The sequence below is a fragment of the Colobus angolensis genome, unplaced genomic scaffold, assembly GCF_000951035.1.
Source record: "Colobus angolensis palliatus isolate OR3802 unplaced genomic scaffold, Cang.pa_1.0 Scaffold450, whole genome shotgun sequence".
NCBI lineage: Eukaryota > Metazoa > Chordata > Mammalia > Primates > Cercopithecidae > Colobus > Colobus angolensis.
The window spans coordinates 2,592,103-2,611,972 of NW_012117933.1; the positions used below are offsets into that span (position 1 = coordinate 2,592,103).

The 19,870-nt window shown below is 38.7% G+C and overlaps 1 protein-coding gene across 3 annotated transcripts in view; it reads left to right on the forward strand.

Annotated features, from left to right (window-relative positions):
- BMX (BMX non-receptor tyrosine kinase) overlaps positions 1–19,870 on the forward strand; it is a 98,893-nt gene that overhangs the window by 63,641 nt on the left and 15,382 nt on the right. For all 3 annotated transcript variants that reach the window (XM_011957883.1, XM_011957884.1, XM_011957885.1), the window contains exons 7-14: positions 1,906–2,147; positions 4,926–5,003; positions 5,677–5,730; positions 9,363–9,417; positions 10,706–10,785; positions 13,599–13,726; positions 15,817–15,891; positions 16,918–17,089. In XM_011957883.1, the coding sequence (XP_011813273.1) occupies positions 1,906–2,147; positions 4,926–5,003; positions 5,677–5,730; positions 9,363–9,417; positions 10,706–10,785; positions 13,599–13,726; positions 15,817–15,891; positions 16,918–17,089 (884 nt within the window). The remainder of the gene's footprint in view (positions 1–1,905; positions 2,148–4,925; positions 5,004–5,676; positions 5,731–9,362; positions 9,418–10,705; positions 10,786–13,598; positions 13,727–15,816; positions 15,892–16,917; positions 17,090–19,870) is intronic.

The following is a 19,870-nucleotide window of genomic DNA, read 5'->3' on the forward strand; positions in this document are numbered from 1 at the left end:
TAGTGATGGTTATACAAGTTGATAAGTTTACAGAAGTCACTGAATTCTGCACTTTAAAAAGGATGAATTACCAATAAAGTTTGTTTTTGACAACTCTAAGAGCAGAAGATAATTTAAGAGCCAGAAACCATTGCATCTAGTCTCCAGCAGGGAATTTTTTGGCCAATATATTGAAAATTATCAGTTAGGCAAATCAGTGGCTAAGGGTTCATAAGCCTGTTTTGATTATAAGCTTCCCAGATGAACCATGGATCAGAGGGTATCATGTAAAGTATGTTTTTCTTTGTTTTGTTTTTTACCAGAGTGTTCAGTAGAGGGCTTATTTTCTGAATGGAGGAAATAAAAGTCAGCTCTCTAGCTGTTCTGTTCTAAGAGATTTCCTTAAATGATTTCCATTTAAGGAACTTCCCAGTGCATTTTTCTTTGGAGATAGCCCACTTCACAGCTCATAAATAACACTGTCCTGCATAATTAAAATTTCCAGAATGTCAAAGCCTTAACTCCAAGTAAATGAAATTTCTGAAAAAGTAAAATACAGCCTGACAAAAATGTTAAATGCATCTCTGTCTGTCACACATGCACAGACACACACACACACATTGTGAATTTTTAACTGAAGTATAACATGAACATAGAAAAGCACACAAATCCTAAGTGTTCAGCTTGATGAATTTTTACAAACTGAACACTTCTCTATAATCTACCCTCAGATAAAGAAACACAACATCACAGAACCCCAGGGACACCCTGATGTTCCCTTTCAGTCATTACTACCCTCCAAAAGTAGTTGCTAACCTGATTTATAACATCATAGATTGTTTGCCTGATTTTGACTTTTATATGAATGGAATTATAAAGTGTATAGTCATTTATTGTGTGTCTTCTTTTCTTCAATTTATGAGATTTGCCTTTTTTTTAGTATGTGATTGTAGTTTACTGTCTTCATTGTATAGAATTCAATTGTGTGAATATACAACTGTTTTGGTTTCTTATTACTGTTCTAACAAATTACCACACAAATTTAGTGGCTTAAAGCAACAAACATTTATTCTCTTATAGTTCGGAAGATCTTATGTCTAAAATGGATCCGCACAGCTGTGTTTCCTCTGGAAGCTTTAGGGAAGAATCTGTTTCCTTGCATTTTCCAGTTCCTAAGGGGTACTTACATTCACTGGTTCCTGGCTCCTTCCCCCGTCTGCGGAACCAGAAGGTCGCAGCTCCTCTGCTCTCTAATCTCTGCTTCCATCCTCAGAGCTCTCTAATCTCTGACCACCTTATCTCCCTTTTATAAGGGCCCTTTTGACTACATCAGGCCCATCCCCACAAAATCCAGAATAGTCACCCCATCTCAAAATCCTTAACTTAATTACAATCTGCAAAGTCCCTTTTACCCCGTAAGGTATTCACAGATTCTGGGAATTAGGACATGAACATGTTCAGGAGACCATTGTTCAGCCTTCAACAACCACAACGTGTTTATTATTTTATTCTCTTGATGGGCGTGTAGGCAGTTTCTAGTTTTTATCTAATTAAAATAATTCTGCTATGAATATTCTTTTACGGGTCTTTTGGTTTCACTGTTGGGTATATATACATATAATTTATGAGTCATAGGGTATGACCAGATGCACATCCAGATTTACTAGATTCTGCAAACAAATTTCCAATGTTGTTGTACCACTTCATACTCCAACCAGCAAAAGTATGAGTTCCAGTTGCTCCATATCCTTGCTCATACCTTTCTTCTTTCCTTGCCTCTTTCCTTCTTCCCTTCCTCCCTCCCTTCCTCCCTTCCTTCCCTCCTTCGTTTCTCTTTCTTTCAAGAACTGATATACTTAATTGTCAGTTCCCAGTACCTGAATCCGTGCCTCACTGTGATGTATTAAAATCTCTTCCCCTCCAAAGCTGAAGATACCTCGGGCAGTTCCTGTTCTCAAAATGGATGCACCATCTTCAAGTACCACTCTAGCCCAATACGACAACGAATCAATGAAAAACTATGGCCTCCAGCCACCATCTTCAAGTACCATTGTAGTCCAGTATGACAGCAACTCAAAGAAAATCTATGGCTCCCAGCCAAACTTCAACATGCAGTATATTCCAAAAGAAGACTACCCTGACTGGGAGCAAGTAAGAAAACTGAAAAGGTAATCCCCAGCTTTCAGACCAGCTGCCCAGCATGTAGAGTAAACACTACCCCGCTACCCTGAACCTCAGCCTCAAAGCTGTTGATCCAGGCCTTAGGCTGTCCTCTCAGAAAATGTTCAGTGCTTGAGCCAGAAGCCTGGGGAAGCAGTGGCCCCACTGGGGCTGAGAAGCATAGATTTTCCATTTAGATTATCCAATCTAATGATCTCAATAATGCATGATCATTGTATTCCCTTCCCTTTCTCCTCCTTCTCCCCCCAAATATCTCCACATTCCAGAATACAGAATCTTTAAAATCTATCCTTTATATGAAAGAGCTTAGGATGGGCTTACTTCTGCAATGTGCTTCAGTGTCACTAGCCAGATGGCAAATAGCATTTCAAGCAAGGCCATGGCTTGCCTTCTTGGAATGTACAACCTCACCTCTCCTGACCTGATTAGTCTTCTCACAGTTTTTAGCCTAAAGATTCTATCTAAAGCCAGAATTGAAAATTCCTTGAAGGCAACATGTAAATTGTGTATGTATATATCTCTTGGTCTGGCACTGAATTTGCCCTACATTCGATGCCAAATAAATGGTGAATTGAATTGCAAGATGACCATATGGAAAGGGTCAAGTGACTCCCCTTCCTTATTTCCTGTCTCAGACCTCCTTCCTATCACATTGTCTACCCTCTGCCATCTTCTCACTCGGTTATCAGCATCCCTGCAGGGAAGTTATGTCTGCCTTTCCCCACAATGGATACAGATCATCTCTCTGAGTCACCATGTGTCTCTTTTCATGGTTATTTTTCCTGTGTCCTTTTATTCCTTTGTTCTTTCCATCCTCATCATTTTTGCCTAAGGCCAATTACTCAAAGTTTCAATAATACAGGGCCATATGGAATTTGAAATAACGTAAGTGTATTCTTCTTGATTTTTTTTTTTTCAGTATAATAAGCCATGGTCCCTTTCATTCCAAAGTGGAACTAGAATCCTGGTGTATTAATCTATACCTGGTGCCCAAGGGATGGGATTACATTTGTGTGCCTGTAGCCCACCATTCTTGTGGAAGGAGAGGATCAGTAAACCCAGATGCAAGGAGAGTGGAAGTCGTGTTAATGGTGTTCCAGGTCCCCTTCCTGACAGAAACTCCAGTGATTCGCTGAGAGAGGTGTGAGGTGAAACTGACTGACCTGTTTTCAAATAACCAGGAAGAACTGTTGATTCACATGCGGTTGCTGCCCAGCTACCAACTCATAAATTGCCGGCTCCAACCTTTATTTAAAATGTCAATATTTTGTTCATTAAAATATTATTTATCTTGATTATTGAGTTTTTGACACTCCCTTAGATTTGCACCTCCTTAGGTGTGGTCCCAACTGTGGATTTTCCCTAGAACTTCAGGAATCTAGTTATTTTAACAAAGGACTGATTGATCACCTCTTAGCATGAGCGGCATTGCATCTGACAGTGAATTATAATAATTGCTAAAAGGTCTTCATGGAGCTTGACTTTTTAAAGTGCAGCCATGATTCTCAGCTCATATATGGGATAATACTTTTTAGCAACTTTCTGTCGTTGTTATAATCTTCCCCTGAGCTTCTTTTTAATCTGTTTTCTGTTTAGTAAGATAATCTATGCTCCTATTAAATCATTCAAATATTACAGGATATTCCATTTACAGTCCCCGAAAATGTTTTCTATGCACATGTGGCCACGTGCATAAAAAGCAAGTAAGGTCTCACGATACAGTCTTTGCCATTTGTTCTTTTCACTTGACATCTTCAGCATTTTTCCTATTTGAATATGTGAGGATACACCTGACTTTTAAAATTTCATTTTCATTTAATTTTGGTAAAATATACATAACATAAAGTTTACCATCTTAATTATTTTTGAGCATACAGTTCAGTGGTGTTAAGTACATTTACATTGTTGTGCAAATTACCTGATTATTTTTAATGTCTGTAAAGTACTCATTATATAGCTATTAGGTAAACTTAAGTGATGCACTATTGATGGACATTCTCTAAGAGTTTTTAGAAACAACAAGGCTAAATAAAAGCTATTCTAGTGGGCAAGGCTCTTTGGGGAGGTTTGGCATTTTAGAGTTTAAGGGCTTTATCTAGGCATTCCTTGAAATAGAGCCAGAGAAGCATTTCCTTGCTAAGGAAGCTTGTTTCTATGAACTGTGGTTCTGAAAAAAAGTCTGGGCTATGAAGGCAAACAGGAAATAGGTCCCACATTCCAGATAAAACAGCTTTTAGACTTTGAGAGGTAGGCACTTCTTCATGCTCTGCTTAATACTCCAAATAAAAGAGATAAAATGATCTATGGCAGAGGATGATGAAAATCCTGCTTATCCATCTGTGTCCAGAAGGAGTAAAAAGATCAGCATTTTCAAGAATTTTAATTGTAGTCACATTAGCAAAGAGGGAAATAAGTTATTTTAAAATATATAAGTGACAGAATGCTTGCATATCTATAAGAAAATCAGGGCAAATCCAATCAAGATGATTTATTAATCTAGATTTTCCATTGTTTGGGGTCATTATGAGCCATTATTAACAATTTTCTTTTGTTTAGGAATGTTGCCAAACTACTGCTTTTATTGGAATGCCTGAAAGAATCAAAATGTGAAAGTAACTCATTAGCCTAAATTTCCCAAACAAGTGAAATGTGTGGGTCAAAATGTCAAATAAAGCTAAAATATATATGAACAAAATTACTTCTGTCATTTAAAATTTATAAGTAGACATATGTTTATAAACTTACAAAATGTCTCTTTTTTGCAGTAGCAGCAGCAGTGAAGATGTCGCAAGTAGTAACCAAAAAGAAAGAAATGTAAATCACACCACCACAAAGATTTCATGGTAAATCAAATTCAGATATTCCTCTACATCCAGAATATGCTTCCATTTTCAGGAAAACTTAACAAATTTGCAATAATTTTGCAGCTAGACTTTGTACTTAAGGTAAATATAAAGCAAAAAAGTCTATGTAGTTTGCTTCTCTAGACCCTGAATGGATGACTTTTGGGTTCTAGTTTTTCTTGCACTGACTTTTCCTAGCCAGCATCCATGACATACACCAGTAGTAGCACGAACACTAGTATACCTGACCTAGGCATCTCTAGCGGGAAGAAACGCAATCTAGAGTTGAATAACTCTTCCATAAGAATAGCTATATACACAACCCAATCTTTTTTTAACTTTATACTACACCCATCTCTGAAGGAGTCTTCATCTATTTCATGAGCCCACTCTTTGGAAAAAGTCAAAAAAATACAAGTTCCTCTGGGGGCTTCCTGGGGATCTCCTGTATCAAAGAACCATTCTTTCGTCAAAACTTGGCATAAGCCCAACTTTTGAGTGACTCTCTCTTTACTGTTGCTGTGTTGATACCTTCCCAGGTGCAGACGGAGAAACCTAACAATCTAAATGTTAGGTGGATAAAATCAGGGTGGGATTTGATATTGCATGGCTAGGCACTTGGATTATTTCTTGGTGCTTTTTTGCACTTACGTTTTTCTCAACTTTTCTTAAGGGGATTCCCTGAGTCAAGTTCATCTGAAGAAGAGGAAAACCTGGATGATTATGAGTGAGTATTGAAAGTCTTATGGGTTCTTCTAAAACTAGACATAGATACTTCTACCCCTTTCCTCAAAGACGTTAAAACAGATGACAGAGACTGTCTCAGGAGGCTGTATTACTGTCTCAGGAGGCTGTAAACTTATGTAAGTTTCTGGGTCATTTATCTAGGTGACAGGTGACAGGTGACAATGAGCTGGGTTGTTACCAATGAAAGTATTTTCCCCCAAACTGGATTATCTAAATTGGCTGCAAATACTCATTGGATTTATCATATGTCCAGCATCACCTTCATTTTACTTTGTCTTTGTAGATGTAGCATATAATGTTTCTGCTCATTATTTCTTTCCTGGAGACCTCTAATTAAGGTGATGTTTGAAAGCTCTTATTAACATTGAGTAATATTTTTGGAGAAGTTATTAATGATGCAGTAATTTTACAGGGTAGCACAAATGAGACCTTGAACATGGCAATATTTATATCAACAAATCTCTATTCTTAGGGTGACCTTGGTTTTCTTTTTTTTTTTAGACAGAGTTTTGCTCTTGTTGCCCAGGCTGGAGTGCAATGGCACGATCTCAGCTCATTGCAACCTCCACCACCTAAGTTCAAGCGATTCTCCTGCCTCAGTCTCCCAAGAAGCTAAGATTACAGGTGCCTGCCACCACGCCCAGCTGATTTTTGTATTTTTAGTACAGACAGGGTTTTGCCATGTTCGCCAGGCTGGTCTTGAACTCTTGACCTCAGGTGATCCACCCACCTTGGCCTTCCAAAGTGCTGCGATTACAGGTGTGAGCCACCGCACCCAGCTAATTATACACTTAAAATAGCTTAAAGAGTATAATTAATTGTTTGTAACTCAAAGGATAACTGACTGAGAGGATGGATACCCCATAATCCATGATATGATTGTTACACATTGCATGTCTGTATCAAAACATCTCATGTACCCCATAAATATATATACCTACTATGTATCCACAAAAATTAAAATAAAAATTACACCTGGACATCAGGCATAAACTGGACTTCTGGGCAAATAAGAATGTGTGGTCACCCCAAATATACTGAGGAGGTTGGCCTAAGTGGCTATTAAGTTTCCTTCCAAAATCTAAGGGTCAATCATTCTACAAATAGGGACAAATAATTGTCTCCTAGATGTAAAGATTAGTGTTAAGAAGAGGTGGGAATAATACAGCATATTGCATTTCTCAGACACTTGATACCAAATGGCACAGAATTCACTTGGACACTAGGATTATGCATATTTCCAGTTCTGTTTTTGTACAAGTGTTGTATTATTGATTTATTGGTTACACGTGAAACAAGAGCTTTTCCAAAGTACGTGCTACTGTTTTCACTCCTACTTTCATCTCTAACCCAGCCTGGCCCTAGCCATACCTGTTGCATTGGGGAAGATGTGCTGTACCCTCCACCTCTTTGTGGCATGGTCTCTTTACCACTTTCTAGCTCTCTTTCGGCTTTACTTTCTTCCCTAACATCTATTCTCAGGAAAGCATTGATGGAATAATTCATACTAAAGCATAAAAGACTGAGAATGACCAACCCATGGTCATTTCCAAAGATAATTGCACTTTAATGAAACACAAAGACTTAAACCAATGGGAGTGAACCTCTAATTGTGGATTGTAGTCTTTAGCATTTAAATAAATTGGAAATCTTTCTCTGATTGGGTAAGCCCAGATATGACCATTTAGACAGTCTCTATTCCCATCTTTTCTGAATGCAAGTGGTGTGTGAGAGACAGACATTGAGGAAATTCTCAGGGAAGACTTGTCCTCTCCAAAATCAAAAAGATACCAAAGGGAGCTCGGGATTATAGGGCTATAGGATCTGGGACTCAGTCACCTCACATTGTGCTTGATGCTCTCCCAGCTTCCTATTCTATCGGTGTCATGGGAGTTTTTGTTTTATGGCCATAATTTCATGAGCAATTCCAGTCAATTCCATTAAAGACAGAAGCACTAAGCACTGAGATTTAGATAGAAAATCATGTGTTAATGAACTAGACTAGGCCAGGCTAGGCACAGTGGCACATACCTATAATCCCAGCACTTTGAGAGGCCGAGCTAGGTAGATCGCTTGAGCTCAGAAGTTTGATACCAGCCGGGGCAACATGACAAAACTTCATCTCTACAAAAATGCAAAAATTAGCCAGGTGCGGTTGCCCATGCCTGTAGTCCCAACTACTTGGGAGGATGAGGTGCGAGGATCACTTGAGCCTGGGAGGTCAAAGCTGCAATGAGCCGAGATCATGCCACTGCACTCCAGCCTATGTGACAGAGTGAGATCCTGTCAAAACAAAAAAACAAAACAACAACAACAAAAAACCTTATGCCTAGGACTCTGCTGCTGTCATTGAAATACTAAAATATTATTTAAAACAATAAGAGGCAGGCCTCAGCAAAATTATGACACAGGCAACATTTGTATGTGTGTGGGGGGTATAATGTAAAGGGTATATAGGTTATATCACCTTGCCTCTCCAGGTCTCTCTCCTGATTCCTGATTTTCTTCCTTCTATTCCCCTGTAGGTATATATCCTGTATCATAGCTCCTGAAGGGCCTTTTGATTAGCTAGTATCACCTTAAAATGTTGACTAATAAGAAAACCTATCAGTTAATATTTCAAGTATTAGTTATACAGTATCCATAATGGTTGAGTTGAAAGAGACTTTCAGACTTATCAAGATCAACCCTCTCCCTAGTTTTACCGGTAGGGAAGTCCAAGGTCAAACAAAGCCAAGTGGCTTGTTTGAAGTCATACAATTACACATAGGGAAGTTATGCCTAGAACCCAGACCTCCAAGCTGAGTGGCCTAAGGCTCTTTCTATTTTATTCAACTGTCCACTAGCTTACATCCCTTCCCAAAACTCATACAGAGATTATACAGAGAATCACTTCCCATCCATTCCTGCCAAGTTCTGAGATACCTTCTACATTGAATTTCTCCTACAACTCCTCCCTTCTGCCCTCACCCTCCTCTTGTACTTCTTTCCTCTGCAGATGTTATCTTCCAGCCAGTCAGTCCTCCCACTCACCCAAACCCATGCTACATCCCACCCCGTGCCCTACTTTTACTCATTTCCTAAGTAGGACATTCTGTCTAAAACCCAAAGGCCACAGACATTGTTGCCCTCACACGAGAAACAGCTCTTGGCCTGTTGAGCTCCACATATAAAGTAAAAGCATTTGATCTGAAAATAGATGTTATCATCAGATTATTACAAGGAAATTATATGACTGGAAGACAAGGGCTTTCATCCTTGGCAGCCCTGACTTTCCTCTTGGAATATTCTTCATAGATCTAATCTCTAGCCCTTACTCAAAATGGTAAAATGTAGGAAAACTTAGAAGTCACCTAGAAGAAAACCAAAGATTCCTAAATGCCAGCCCATTTAAAAATTAGATGTGCAGACCCCACCCAACATCAGAATTTGGTAATGGGGACTTAAGCATCTGTAGTTTTGAAAAGCTCCTCAAATGATTCTCTTGAGCAGTTAGGCTTGGAAACCCCTGAGGTAAGCCAATGCCTCATTTTACAGATTAGAAAGTTGAGTGTCAAGCTATACAATCTAAAACTTATTGATTCTCACATATAAATTTTTTTCCTTTTGCAGCTGGTTTGCTGGTAACATCTCCAGATCACAATCTGAACAGTTACTCAGACAAAAGGTAAATAGTCTTGTCCTTAAAACAGCCTCACAGAATCTCTTTGTATTTTGGGGTCCAGAGGCTGATGCATTTCTCATAGAAACCTTGCTGCTAATTATATAGTCAAGTCATTGTAGTGTTGCTTGTCCAGTCTGCGGGTTGCCCGACTCTTCATGTCTAGCCACTACTTCTGTGTCCATTATTTATTGCTGCATAATAAACCACTCCTAAATTTAGCGGCTTGAAACAGCGGGATTTATGATATCTCATGATTCTGTGAGTCAGCTGGGCCAGCAGTTCTTAGGCAGGTTTTGCTTAGGGGCACTCCTGTGGCTGCATTTGGGTGGTGGGTTGACTAGGTGCTTGGGTTTAGCTGAGGCAGTCAAGTGGAGTTCCACAGTTCTTCCCCAAGCAGCCTCTCCATGTGCCTTTCTTGGGCTTCCTCACAGCATGGTGATCTCAAGGCAGTGGTTGAAGAGGACGAGCCCCACGGTGCAAGCACTTTTCAAGTCTCTGCTTTTGTTGTGTTTGCTAAGGTCCCATTGGTCATAGCAAGTCACATGACTCAGCCTAGAGTCAGTATGGGAAGGGACTGCTCAGAGTATGAATAAAAGTAATGATTTATTGGAGGCCGTCAATGTAGCCATTAACCTGAGCTCTGTCACTGCTCATTAGCACCTAGACCAGAGCATAGCAGATGTGATACAGTATATGTTTATCTGACTTTATTACTAATTAGTATGGAATGCCAGTAACAAACTCTTTTGATTTCTAAAAATGACACTTTGATATAGTTTAACCTGATAAAAACACTAAACACTACACTTATTTCTTTGAGGGGTGCTAGTGAGAATGTAATGACTTCATTTGGTGTTTTGTCACATTCATAGTTTATAATCTGCTCTTTCTGAACCTTCATCTGCTTAGTATTAGCACAAGTCATTGAGAAAGACAACTTGAGTATAGAACTTTAACAACTGATTTATTCTGGATGTTTGGTTTTCTAAAACCTTCCAAGGGCATGATACGGTGATACATGGTTCTAAATTGCATTTCTTAAAGATGAAAACGTTAGGCTTACATAAGCACAACGCCGAGAAAAGTATGTGATAGGGTTAAACATTAATTGGAGAGGAAGAGTTCATACACATAGGGAAGATCTGTAAAGAGATTGAGTGAGAAACCTGTGCCCTTTGTGACATATAAAGTCAATCTAAAAGATTTATTTTCCAACTACCTACCATGCAAAATCATTTTCGAGAATAATGAAAATCTTTTCTGTTCCTTCTATATTTTTCTTCCTTTTTAGGGAAAAGAAGGGGCATTTATGGTTAGAAATTCGAGCCAAGTGGGAATGTACACAGTGTCCTTATTTAGTAAGGCTGTAAAGTAAGTATGATAAGGATTTATTTCTTTTACCTTTCTGCGTATATTCTTTGAATATGCTGGTCACAGTCACATTTTGGGATAAGACATCATCTTTAAACTCTGGAATTTTAAATCAAAGTATTTCTGTTGAATGTGACCATTTGTAGTTGCCTCCACCACCCTCACCCCACTGCCCCACCATCCTTGCCCCGCTACTTTCAAGAGGCCATTCTCTGGCTAATCCTCTCCTGCCCCACCCTAGGCAGTAACAGAGTGCCCAGAGCACAGCATGCCTCAGTAAATGTTTATTAAGAGACTCCTAGGTGATTCCCTTTCATTCAGGTCTAAGCCTAGAAAGAAAGAAAGAAAAAAAAAATAGCAGTGGAGCCTCTATACTCTCAGCCCTAGCCACCTGCTGAGCAGAGGTGCCTACTCCAGTGTCCAGTTCTTAGTAAGTCCTTCCACTGGGTTCGGAGTTAGCAGAAGGTTGACGCAGTGCCACCGTGTTCTCTACACAGCTTCCTTCCAGGGCTCTGTCCTCTTTGTGTGACTAAAAGTTCTTGTTTGAAGCCAAATTTCTAGATCCAAATCCTGGCTCTACTATTTCGGGGCTTTGTGACATTGAGCAAGTTTCTCAGCCTCTGTGCCTCAACTTCTTCATTTGAAAGGGGAACATAATGATTGTTACGTTCCATGAGTGGAGTGAGTTAATTCATATATTATATCCAGAACAGTGCCTGACACACAGTAAGCACTTAATAAACTAACAGTAATTACTATTATTGTTGTTGTTGCTGCTGGGGAAGAGTAGTTCTACCAGCTGCACTCCCTGTACCCTAACACTTGGGCATAAAAGACACCCCACAGTCATCTCATGCAAATCATCATCAGAATCCTTCTCCAGAGTTTTACAAGCCACTTTCTTATTGGTAGCTAGCTCTTTTTTTCCTTCTAATCATCCTCCAAAGCAAATGGGAAAGTTGTTTTTATTTACACCATATTGCAGATGAGAGGATTGAGGTTCAAAAAGAACTTATGAAGACCTACCTGGAGCTAATAAGTGACTAGTTGAAGCTGGGCTTCCAATAGCCAAGTCATATTCCTTCATCTACACCTCTGTGCTTACACCGAACCCCCAATGTTTTGGAATGAGAATCTGGTCAAATACTGATTAGGATCTTTTTAAAAAAATTTCTATGTGTGCAACTCTTTCTTAGCAGCTATATTGAATGATTGTCTGCCTTGGTGCCTTCTCCATGTGCCCTACCCCACAGTGCATATATGTATATTTATAATAATTAAGTAATAAAAACGTTATTTTATTTTGAAATTTTTTACAGAGTGCCTACCTACACTTGAGATAATAGGATGTACCCTGAATTGTCCCACAGCACTTTCCAATGCCAGAATCCACGTCCCTAGTGTATCTCATATATTATTTTTCACATGGTAACACCTGGATGCTGGCTAAAGCCAACCCAGTAAGAATCAGGAGAAGACTTTGTTGACTAAGTATCAAAAGCTTTGTGGTCCTCTGGCCCTGCAGTTTCAGCCAAACCTGGTATCAGATGTCTTCCTAGTCGAGTTTCCTGACTCCAGATTCATTTTTTAAGGTAGCCAGGTAGATAAACAAACAAATAGGTAAAGAATCAAATGAATACAGAAGCCCTCTTTTATGAAACCTCATCAATGGCCTTGAGTGAATTGTATGCTGACACCAAAAGCTGATTAAACATTTGCAGCAAAGAGAAGAACCCTTTCTCCTTTAGTACTTGCAATTTTTACTCGGTTGATGTTACAGCAACAATTTTTAAATTTTTTTAGCTTTTATTTTAAGTTGATGGGTACATGTGCAGGTTTGTTATAAAGGTAAGCTCTTGTCATGAGGCTTTCTTGTAGAGATTATTTCATCACCTAGGTACTAAGCCTAGTATTCAATAGTTATTTTTTCTGCTCCTCTCCCTCCTCCCATCCTCCACACTCAAGTAGGCCTCAGTGTCCACTGTTTTCCTCTATGTGTCCATGTGTTCTCATCATTTAGCTCCCACTTACAAGTAAGAACATGTGGTATTTGGTTTTCTGTCCCTGTGTTAGTTTTCTATACAGCAACAATTTATTAACTGTTTCTTATATGCCAGGCATAACCATATAGGGTAGCTAGTGAGTGACAGAACTAAAATCAAAGCCTGGCTCTTGACCACTATGTAATTGTCTACAATCTAAGACAGGTGTATTATTCCTGATTAGCTTAAATCAACGTGCATCAAGTCAGCATTATTGTATAAAAGCAGAGGAAAAGAAAAAAGTGTTTTATGTGGAGAGGGTTCAAGTTCACATGAGGAATTAAAGGACATCCCCACTACTTCATTCTGCATGCCCCAAAAGAGCCTCCTCCCATGTTTTGGGGTGAGGATATTCAACAGCCTAATCACCTTTACCTCCCTCATTTCCACCTCTGTTATTATCCTATAAGATAATTTATGCTCAGAATAATGATCCTGAAGAACTGTAAGCCTCTTGATCATCAAAGAAAGATTCCAGTTGTATACACTTACTAAGGGAGGAGAAGCCTGGAAAGTTGGAATTTTACTGCACATGAATTCTATACGTGCACCAAAAGATACATTGGGTTCAGAGAAGAACTCTCTTCCATAATTACTTTTATAGTTACACCAGATGTCAAGACTGAGAAAAACACCAGATGCCAAGACTGAGAAACCCTCCCTGACTTCCCTCTCCAAAATTTGCAAATGCATCTAAAATAATTATTTAACCCTGCTTAATCAAGTTTTAATTGTTTATTTAAAACGTTCTAACATTCTCTCTGTTATTAGTGATAAAAAAGGAACTGTCAAACATTACCATGTGCATACAAATGCTGAGAACAAGTTATACCTGGCAGAAAACTACTGTTTTGATTCCATTCCAAAGCTTATTCATTATCACCAACACAATTCAGCAGGTAACTTATTTTAGTTCTTTCTTTTATGGGCCCTTGTTCTTAAATATTAATTTTCTTGGATAATACTGATCCTCCTAATATTCTTAATTATATAGGGAACCATGAAAGTAGGAAAAAGTCCTCTCAAGTCTTTTGCCTATTATAATCTTTAACTTACATTCCTAGGAATATAACATGATTGTCTCCTTAATGCCAGAAAGAATGAAATTGAGTAAACTAGGTGACTTAGAAAGAGAAATTCTCTTTATAAAAATACTTGTAGGATTTTTCTGTGTATAGAAGCAAGAGGATTATAAATTTAAAATATTATAGAAATATACATATATATTATTGGATCATGGACCAATTGTCTATTATGACAGGGCTTTTTGCATGCTGACACTAGCACTTACTAATCATTACATATATAAATAGAAATTACATATTATGTATATACATTACATTTTTAGAGAGATGAGATCATTCTACACATATTGCTCAGCTTGCATTCTTTACTCAACATGTCTTAGAGGTTTTTCCATGCGAATACAAAGAGTTTACTTTGGTCTATTTAACGGCTGCGTAGAATTCTACCATAGTTATCCCATAATTTATTCACCTAGCCCTCTGTTGATTAGCAGTTGGATCATGTCCAATATTTTCACGTTATAATGGATGTTTCAGTGCACAATTCTGCATGCATAGCTCTGTCCATCTATATGAGTGGTTCTATAGCCAAATCCCTAGAAATGGATTTTCTGAGACAAAGGCTAAGAATACTTAAAATGTACACATTGCCAACTGCTTTTCAGAAATATACAATCCTCCTAGCATTTTCTCTCATCCTCACCAACACTGGGTGTTATTAATCTTCTAAATTTTTGCCTAATCAACTGGTGGAAATCCATCTAGAAATACCCTCTGTTTTCTAGAATAGTGCCACTTAAGAGCAGTGGCTGAGTGAATTTCCAACAGTGAGTAAAAATAAGCCATAAGCTCGGCACTGAATTTGTGCCACTTTATATGACTGGATTGCATGCATGTAGGTAAATTGGCCTCACTTCTGGCTTTCATTTTTGTTCCTACTGTTGTGTTTCCTTTGCCCCAATTTCCTCAATTGTTTATTTTAACCTGTAGTACCTCAGAAGTACCTTTTGGAAAAGGTATTGGACAAACAGACATCTCTAAGTGAAATGATTCCACTGCAGAGGATGCACAGGAAACTTCACAGGATATCAGTAGGAAATATTAAGATGTTTATTTAGATTTGGATTTTTATCTCATTCTCTTACATTTTCTGTTTGTGGTTGTATTTTTATAATTCACACCAAATATATATTTTATAGAAATGTACTAACTTTTATATTTTAATTAATTAATCAATTTAGCTGATTAAAGGTGAAGGATTTTTATCAAGCAGAGAAACAAGAAAAAAACATAAAAGTGAAGGATTTTAAAAGGTTGGAGACCACTCATATAAAAACCAGACAAATATATAGAAAAAGGAAGGAGGGGAAATGTACATGTGTGATAGGTTCCTTGACCTGGAGAGCATTTCACATTTAAAGCAAAAAACATATATACATATATTTGTAATGGGTTCTTTCAAGCAACTATTAAATTTTATAATTATTTTAACCCAGTTTTACCATAACTAAATATAAACAATTAAAATGACTTGACCACTTAATGAAACTTAGTAATAGGTTCAGTTTTTAAAAATTCAGATGGCTTATTATTTTTTATCCTTCTGTATTCTTTGAATTTTTTGTCAAATGTATGTGCTGTGTGTATACATATTTAAGCATAAGATTGTAAAGACATAGCAAAAAAGAAAGGAGAGAATTTTTAAAGATTCCATCATGCAATTAATTTCTATAGGATTTTTAAAAACTGCAAACAGTGTTTTATTCATCTAATTTTTGCTTTGCATTGAGCTAATTAGTCAGGTTAAGCACAACTACAACATGAATGGATTCTCTCTCTGCATTACAACATTCTGAACTCTTTGCTTTTTCAGCCACTTTGGAGAGAGACTAGTTGTGAACCCATGTTACATAATGTGATGGGATATGATGTAATGATGTGATATGATGCTGATTCCATTGCAGGCATGATCACACGGCTCCGCCACCCTGTGTCAACAAAGGCCAACAAGGTCCCAGACTCTGTGTCCCTGGGAAATGGTATGGATACATTCTTGGGCTCTTAAACTCCATTTTCCATCATTTTTGATTGAAATATATGGTTAATTTACTGACAAAAAAAAAAAAAAAGGAGGAAAGACAGGAAGGAGGCCTCTGCTCAGATTGTATCAGGAAGGATTTTCTTTAAAAAAAAATTCTGTCCTCGGCCGGGCGCAGTGGCTCAAGCCTGTAATCCCAGCACTTTGGGAGGCCAAGACGGGCGGATCACAAGGTCAGGAGATCGAGACCATCCTGGCTAACCCGGTGAAACCCCGTCTCTACTAAAAAATAAAAAAAAAAAAAACAACTAGCTGGGCGTGGTGGCGGGCACCTGTAGTCCCAGCTACTCGGGAGGCTGAGGCAGGAGAATGGCATAAAACCCCAGAGGCGGAGTTTGCAGTGAGCTGAGATCCGGCCACTGCACTCCAGCCTGGGTGACAGATCGAAACTCCATCTCAAAAAAAAAAAAAAAAATTCTGTCCTCTCAACCTAAATCTGTAAGCTTCTAGCATCACCAAAAAGATCATCAATTTGTTTTCTCTTATTAGACCCCATTATTAGCCTCCAGCACCCCACTGTCTATCCTTTTTTTTTCCTGGATTTTGTGCCCACTCAGCAGAGCTAGTATCCAACCTTATGCTTTAGGACGATCACATCCACCCCGATCACAGTTTAATTTTTTTATTTAAAAAATCTGACAATGTTTTACCAACCTAAGGACATCGAGTACATTTTGATGCTGAGCCTCTCCAAGATGCCTCTGGTTGGCAAATTGTTTTTGCTCTGAGCCTTCTTGTCAAATAACTGTAGCTACTTCGAGAATAGTGTTGTCCTGGTGCCATTGTCAAGTAGCCACAAGACCACATCACTAAGGGTTTTTTTTTTTTTTAATTTATCAACTTAAAATAAAAAGTCTTGTTTATATTGTCACTGTGAAACTCCCATTGGAGAAGAAATCACTTGGGAAGCTGTTAGCCCCAAAACTTTCTATGCTCATCCTAAAGAATGTCCATCTTGCCTTGTTAGGAATCTGGGAACTGAAAAGAGAAGAGATTACCTTGTTGAAGGAGCTGGGAAGTGGCCAGTTTGGAGTGGTCCAGCTGGGCAAGTGGAAGGGGCAGTATGACGTTGCTGTTAAGATGATCAAGGAGGGCTCCATGTCAGAAGACGAATTCTTTCAGGAGGCCCAGACTATGACGTAAGTTTTTCCCAAGGAATGGCTCTTTAGCCCTCATCATGGGAGGGCATTAGCACTAATAGGCCTGCTCTTAACTTTGCAAGGCCTAGAGCAAAAGTCCACATACTGTATCATAGACATAAATATTTAGAAGTTATAAATCGGACTAACACACTGTTAAATCAAATCAGTCTTATGCTCCTACATTGACAAATATACCTTCATAACAACCTGAAAGGCCATATTCAAATTTAGAATTTCCAAGACTCTACAAAGAAACCAGCCTCTGGCCTGTGGTCTTCCAAACTCCACCCCTGCCCCTCTCCCCCAACACCCAACTCCGTCCTGTACTATAAGGGGCCTCAGTAGTTATGTGCAGACAGAACATTCAGTACACACAAGCTCCCTCTCTGTCTCCCGCAAACAGTTATCTAGTGGCTAATAATCTTGGCTAGGGGTAGCGTGCTTTACCCTTAAGCGGACAGACCCCTCAAGGAAGAGTCAGCACAGGTCTTGAAAGAGGACTCAGGACTACATGGATGTGTGATTTCAGAGTCCTGGTGCTCTACGGGTGGCTGAGAAAGGGATATATAGGAATTGAGTAGGCATGCCTCCTTGGCCCTGTGGCCTCCTTGCCCTGTGGGGAGGTACATGGTGGGATGAAGAACAGAGTGGGGCTACCACCCAGAACTAATGCAGTACTGAAAACTAATGCTCCACCAACAATATCCTTTTCCATCTTGGTACCTTCAATACAGTCTAATACTCTTCCTAATGTGTCTCAGCTCCCAGCACAACAGCCTTCAATTCTTGCCAATACATATGTGTTCTCTTTCCATCTGTGTCTTCTCTCTCTCTCTCTCACTTTCTCTCTCTATCCCTCTCTCTCCCTCTCTCTTTCAGTTATATATAATTCTGCCTCTTCTTGTCAACATAGTAAATCAGACTTTGCAGAGTGACCACCGTTCAGGTTTGCCGAGGTCTGGGAGGTTTTAGCACTGAAAGTCCTGTGTCCTAGGAAATCTCTCAGCCACAGGCAAACCAGGACAGTTGGTCACTCTACTTTTAGAGTATCAATCAGTATGGTATGAAAAATGATGTTATAGTAGGTTTCTGGTCAAAAAATAGTTGAAATAAAAAAATTCCTAGCCTGCTAGAGATTGAGAGCACTTTTAAAATTTTTACTTAAACAATTATACTGTACATTGTTTACAGGCATTTCTCTAAGCACTTTATAAATATTAACTCACTTAATTCCCATAAGAAACCTATGAGGGTTGTACCATTGTTATCTTAGATTTACAGGAAACTGAAGCACAGAACTGTTGAATAACTTGTCCGGAGTCAGCAAGCTAGTAAAAGTGGAAAAGCAGAGATACAAACCCAGGCAGACATTCTCGTGTCCATTTCTTTAGTCATTCTTGTATGAAGACCAAAGGAACCAGGAAAGTCAGAACAATCACTTTTACCATAATTGCACAATTATTTGGAAGCAGAGATGCTATGTGAATATAGGCCTTTCGCCCCAGCTGACTTCGTGGGCATATGAGATCCGCACAGTTGCAAGGGCCCCCAGTACCTAGAAGGGCACTGTGCTTGGTTTAATGCTCTGCTGTTGCCATCTTGAAATAATACTTCGTGATTTTTAAACAAGGATTCCTGCATTTTCATTTTGCATTGGTGCCTGCAGTTATGTAACTGGTTCTGCCTTCAGCGATTGGAATGTCATAAAACTGGGAAGGGGGCCCTCGATATTCTCCTTTTGTAGGACAGATTTCTGCCAGATAGGAACTTTCTGCCAGATTTTTCTCATGGTTACAGGCTCATGGCGCAACCTCTGTGTCTTGGTATAACTTTAAAACATATTTTTACCATTACCAAGCTGGTATCCATAAAAAAACACACAAGAAGTCATTTAAAAACATCACCTAATCATAAAGAAAGATGTCAAACTGTGCCACAATGGGAAAAAGTCTAATCCCAAATGTAGGGGTCAAACTGAAGCCTATCATGTGAGGAGTATCAGTTAATATGGTGCCCCACCTTGAGCTGCCTGGGCAGTGACTGAATTTGTTCAAGGAATATTCCTTTATTGGGTGATGGACCTTTGTGCCATCGCAAGCCTTCCCTTTGAAGGGAGCAGTGTTGAGTACCATGCAAGTCTCCAAAACTGCTGAAAGATGAATACTCCCAAGCTCATCACCTTGAGTGACATGATAAGCATTGTCCGTATAGTTAAACTAAGAAGGAAGAAAATAACTTAAAATTTAATAAATTCTTATTAAAATATTTAAGACTTCACATGTTAAATTTAGACTTCTTCACACATTTGAACATTACAGAATAATCCTGTAAATTGTTAAAATTAGATTAATCATATACGAACAAGTTAATGAGCTTGTAAAAACTGAATGTCCCTTCTCAAAAGAAGACATTTATGTGGCCAAAAAACATATGAAAAAAGTTCATCATCACTTGTCATTAGAGAAATGCAAATCAAAACCACAATGAGATACCATCTCACGCCAGTTAGAATGGCAATCATTAAAAAGTCAGGAAACAACAGGTGCTGGAGAAGATGTGAAGAAATAGGAACGCTTTTACACTGTTGGTGGGAGTGTAAATTAGTTTAACCATTGTGGAAGACAGTGTGGCGATTCCTCAAGGATCTAGAACCAAAAATATCATTTGACCCAGCAATCCCATTACTGGGTATATATTCAAAGGATTATAAATCATTCTACTATAAAGACACATGCACACGTATGTGTATTGCAGCACTATTCACAATAGCAAAGACTT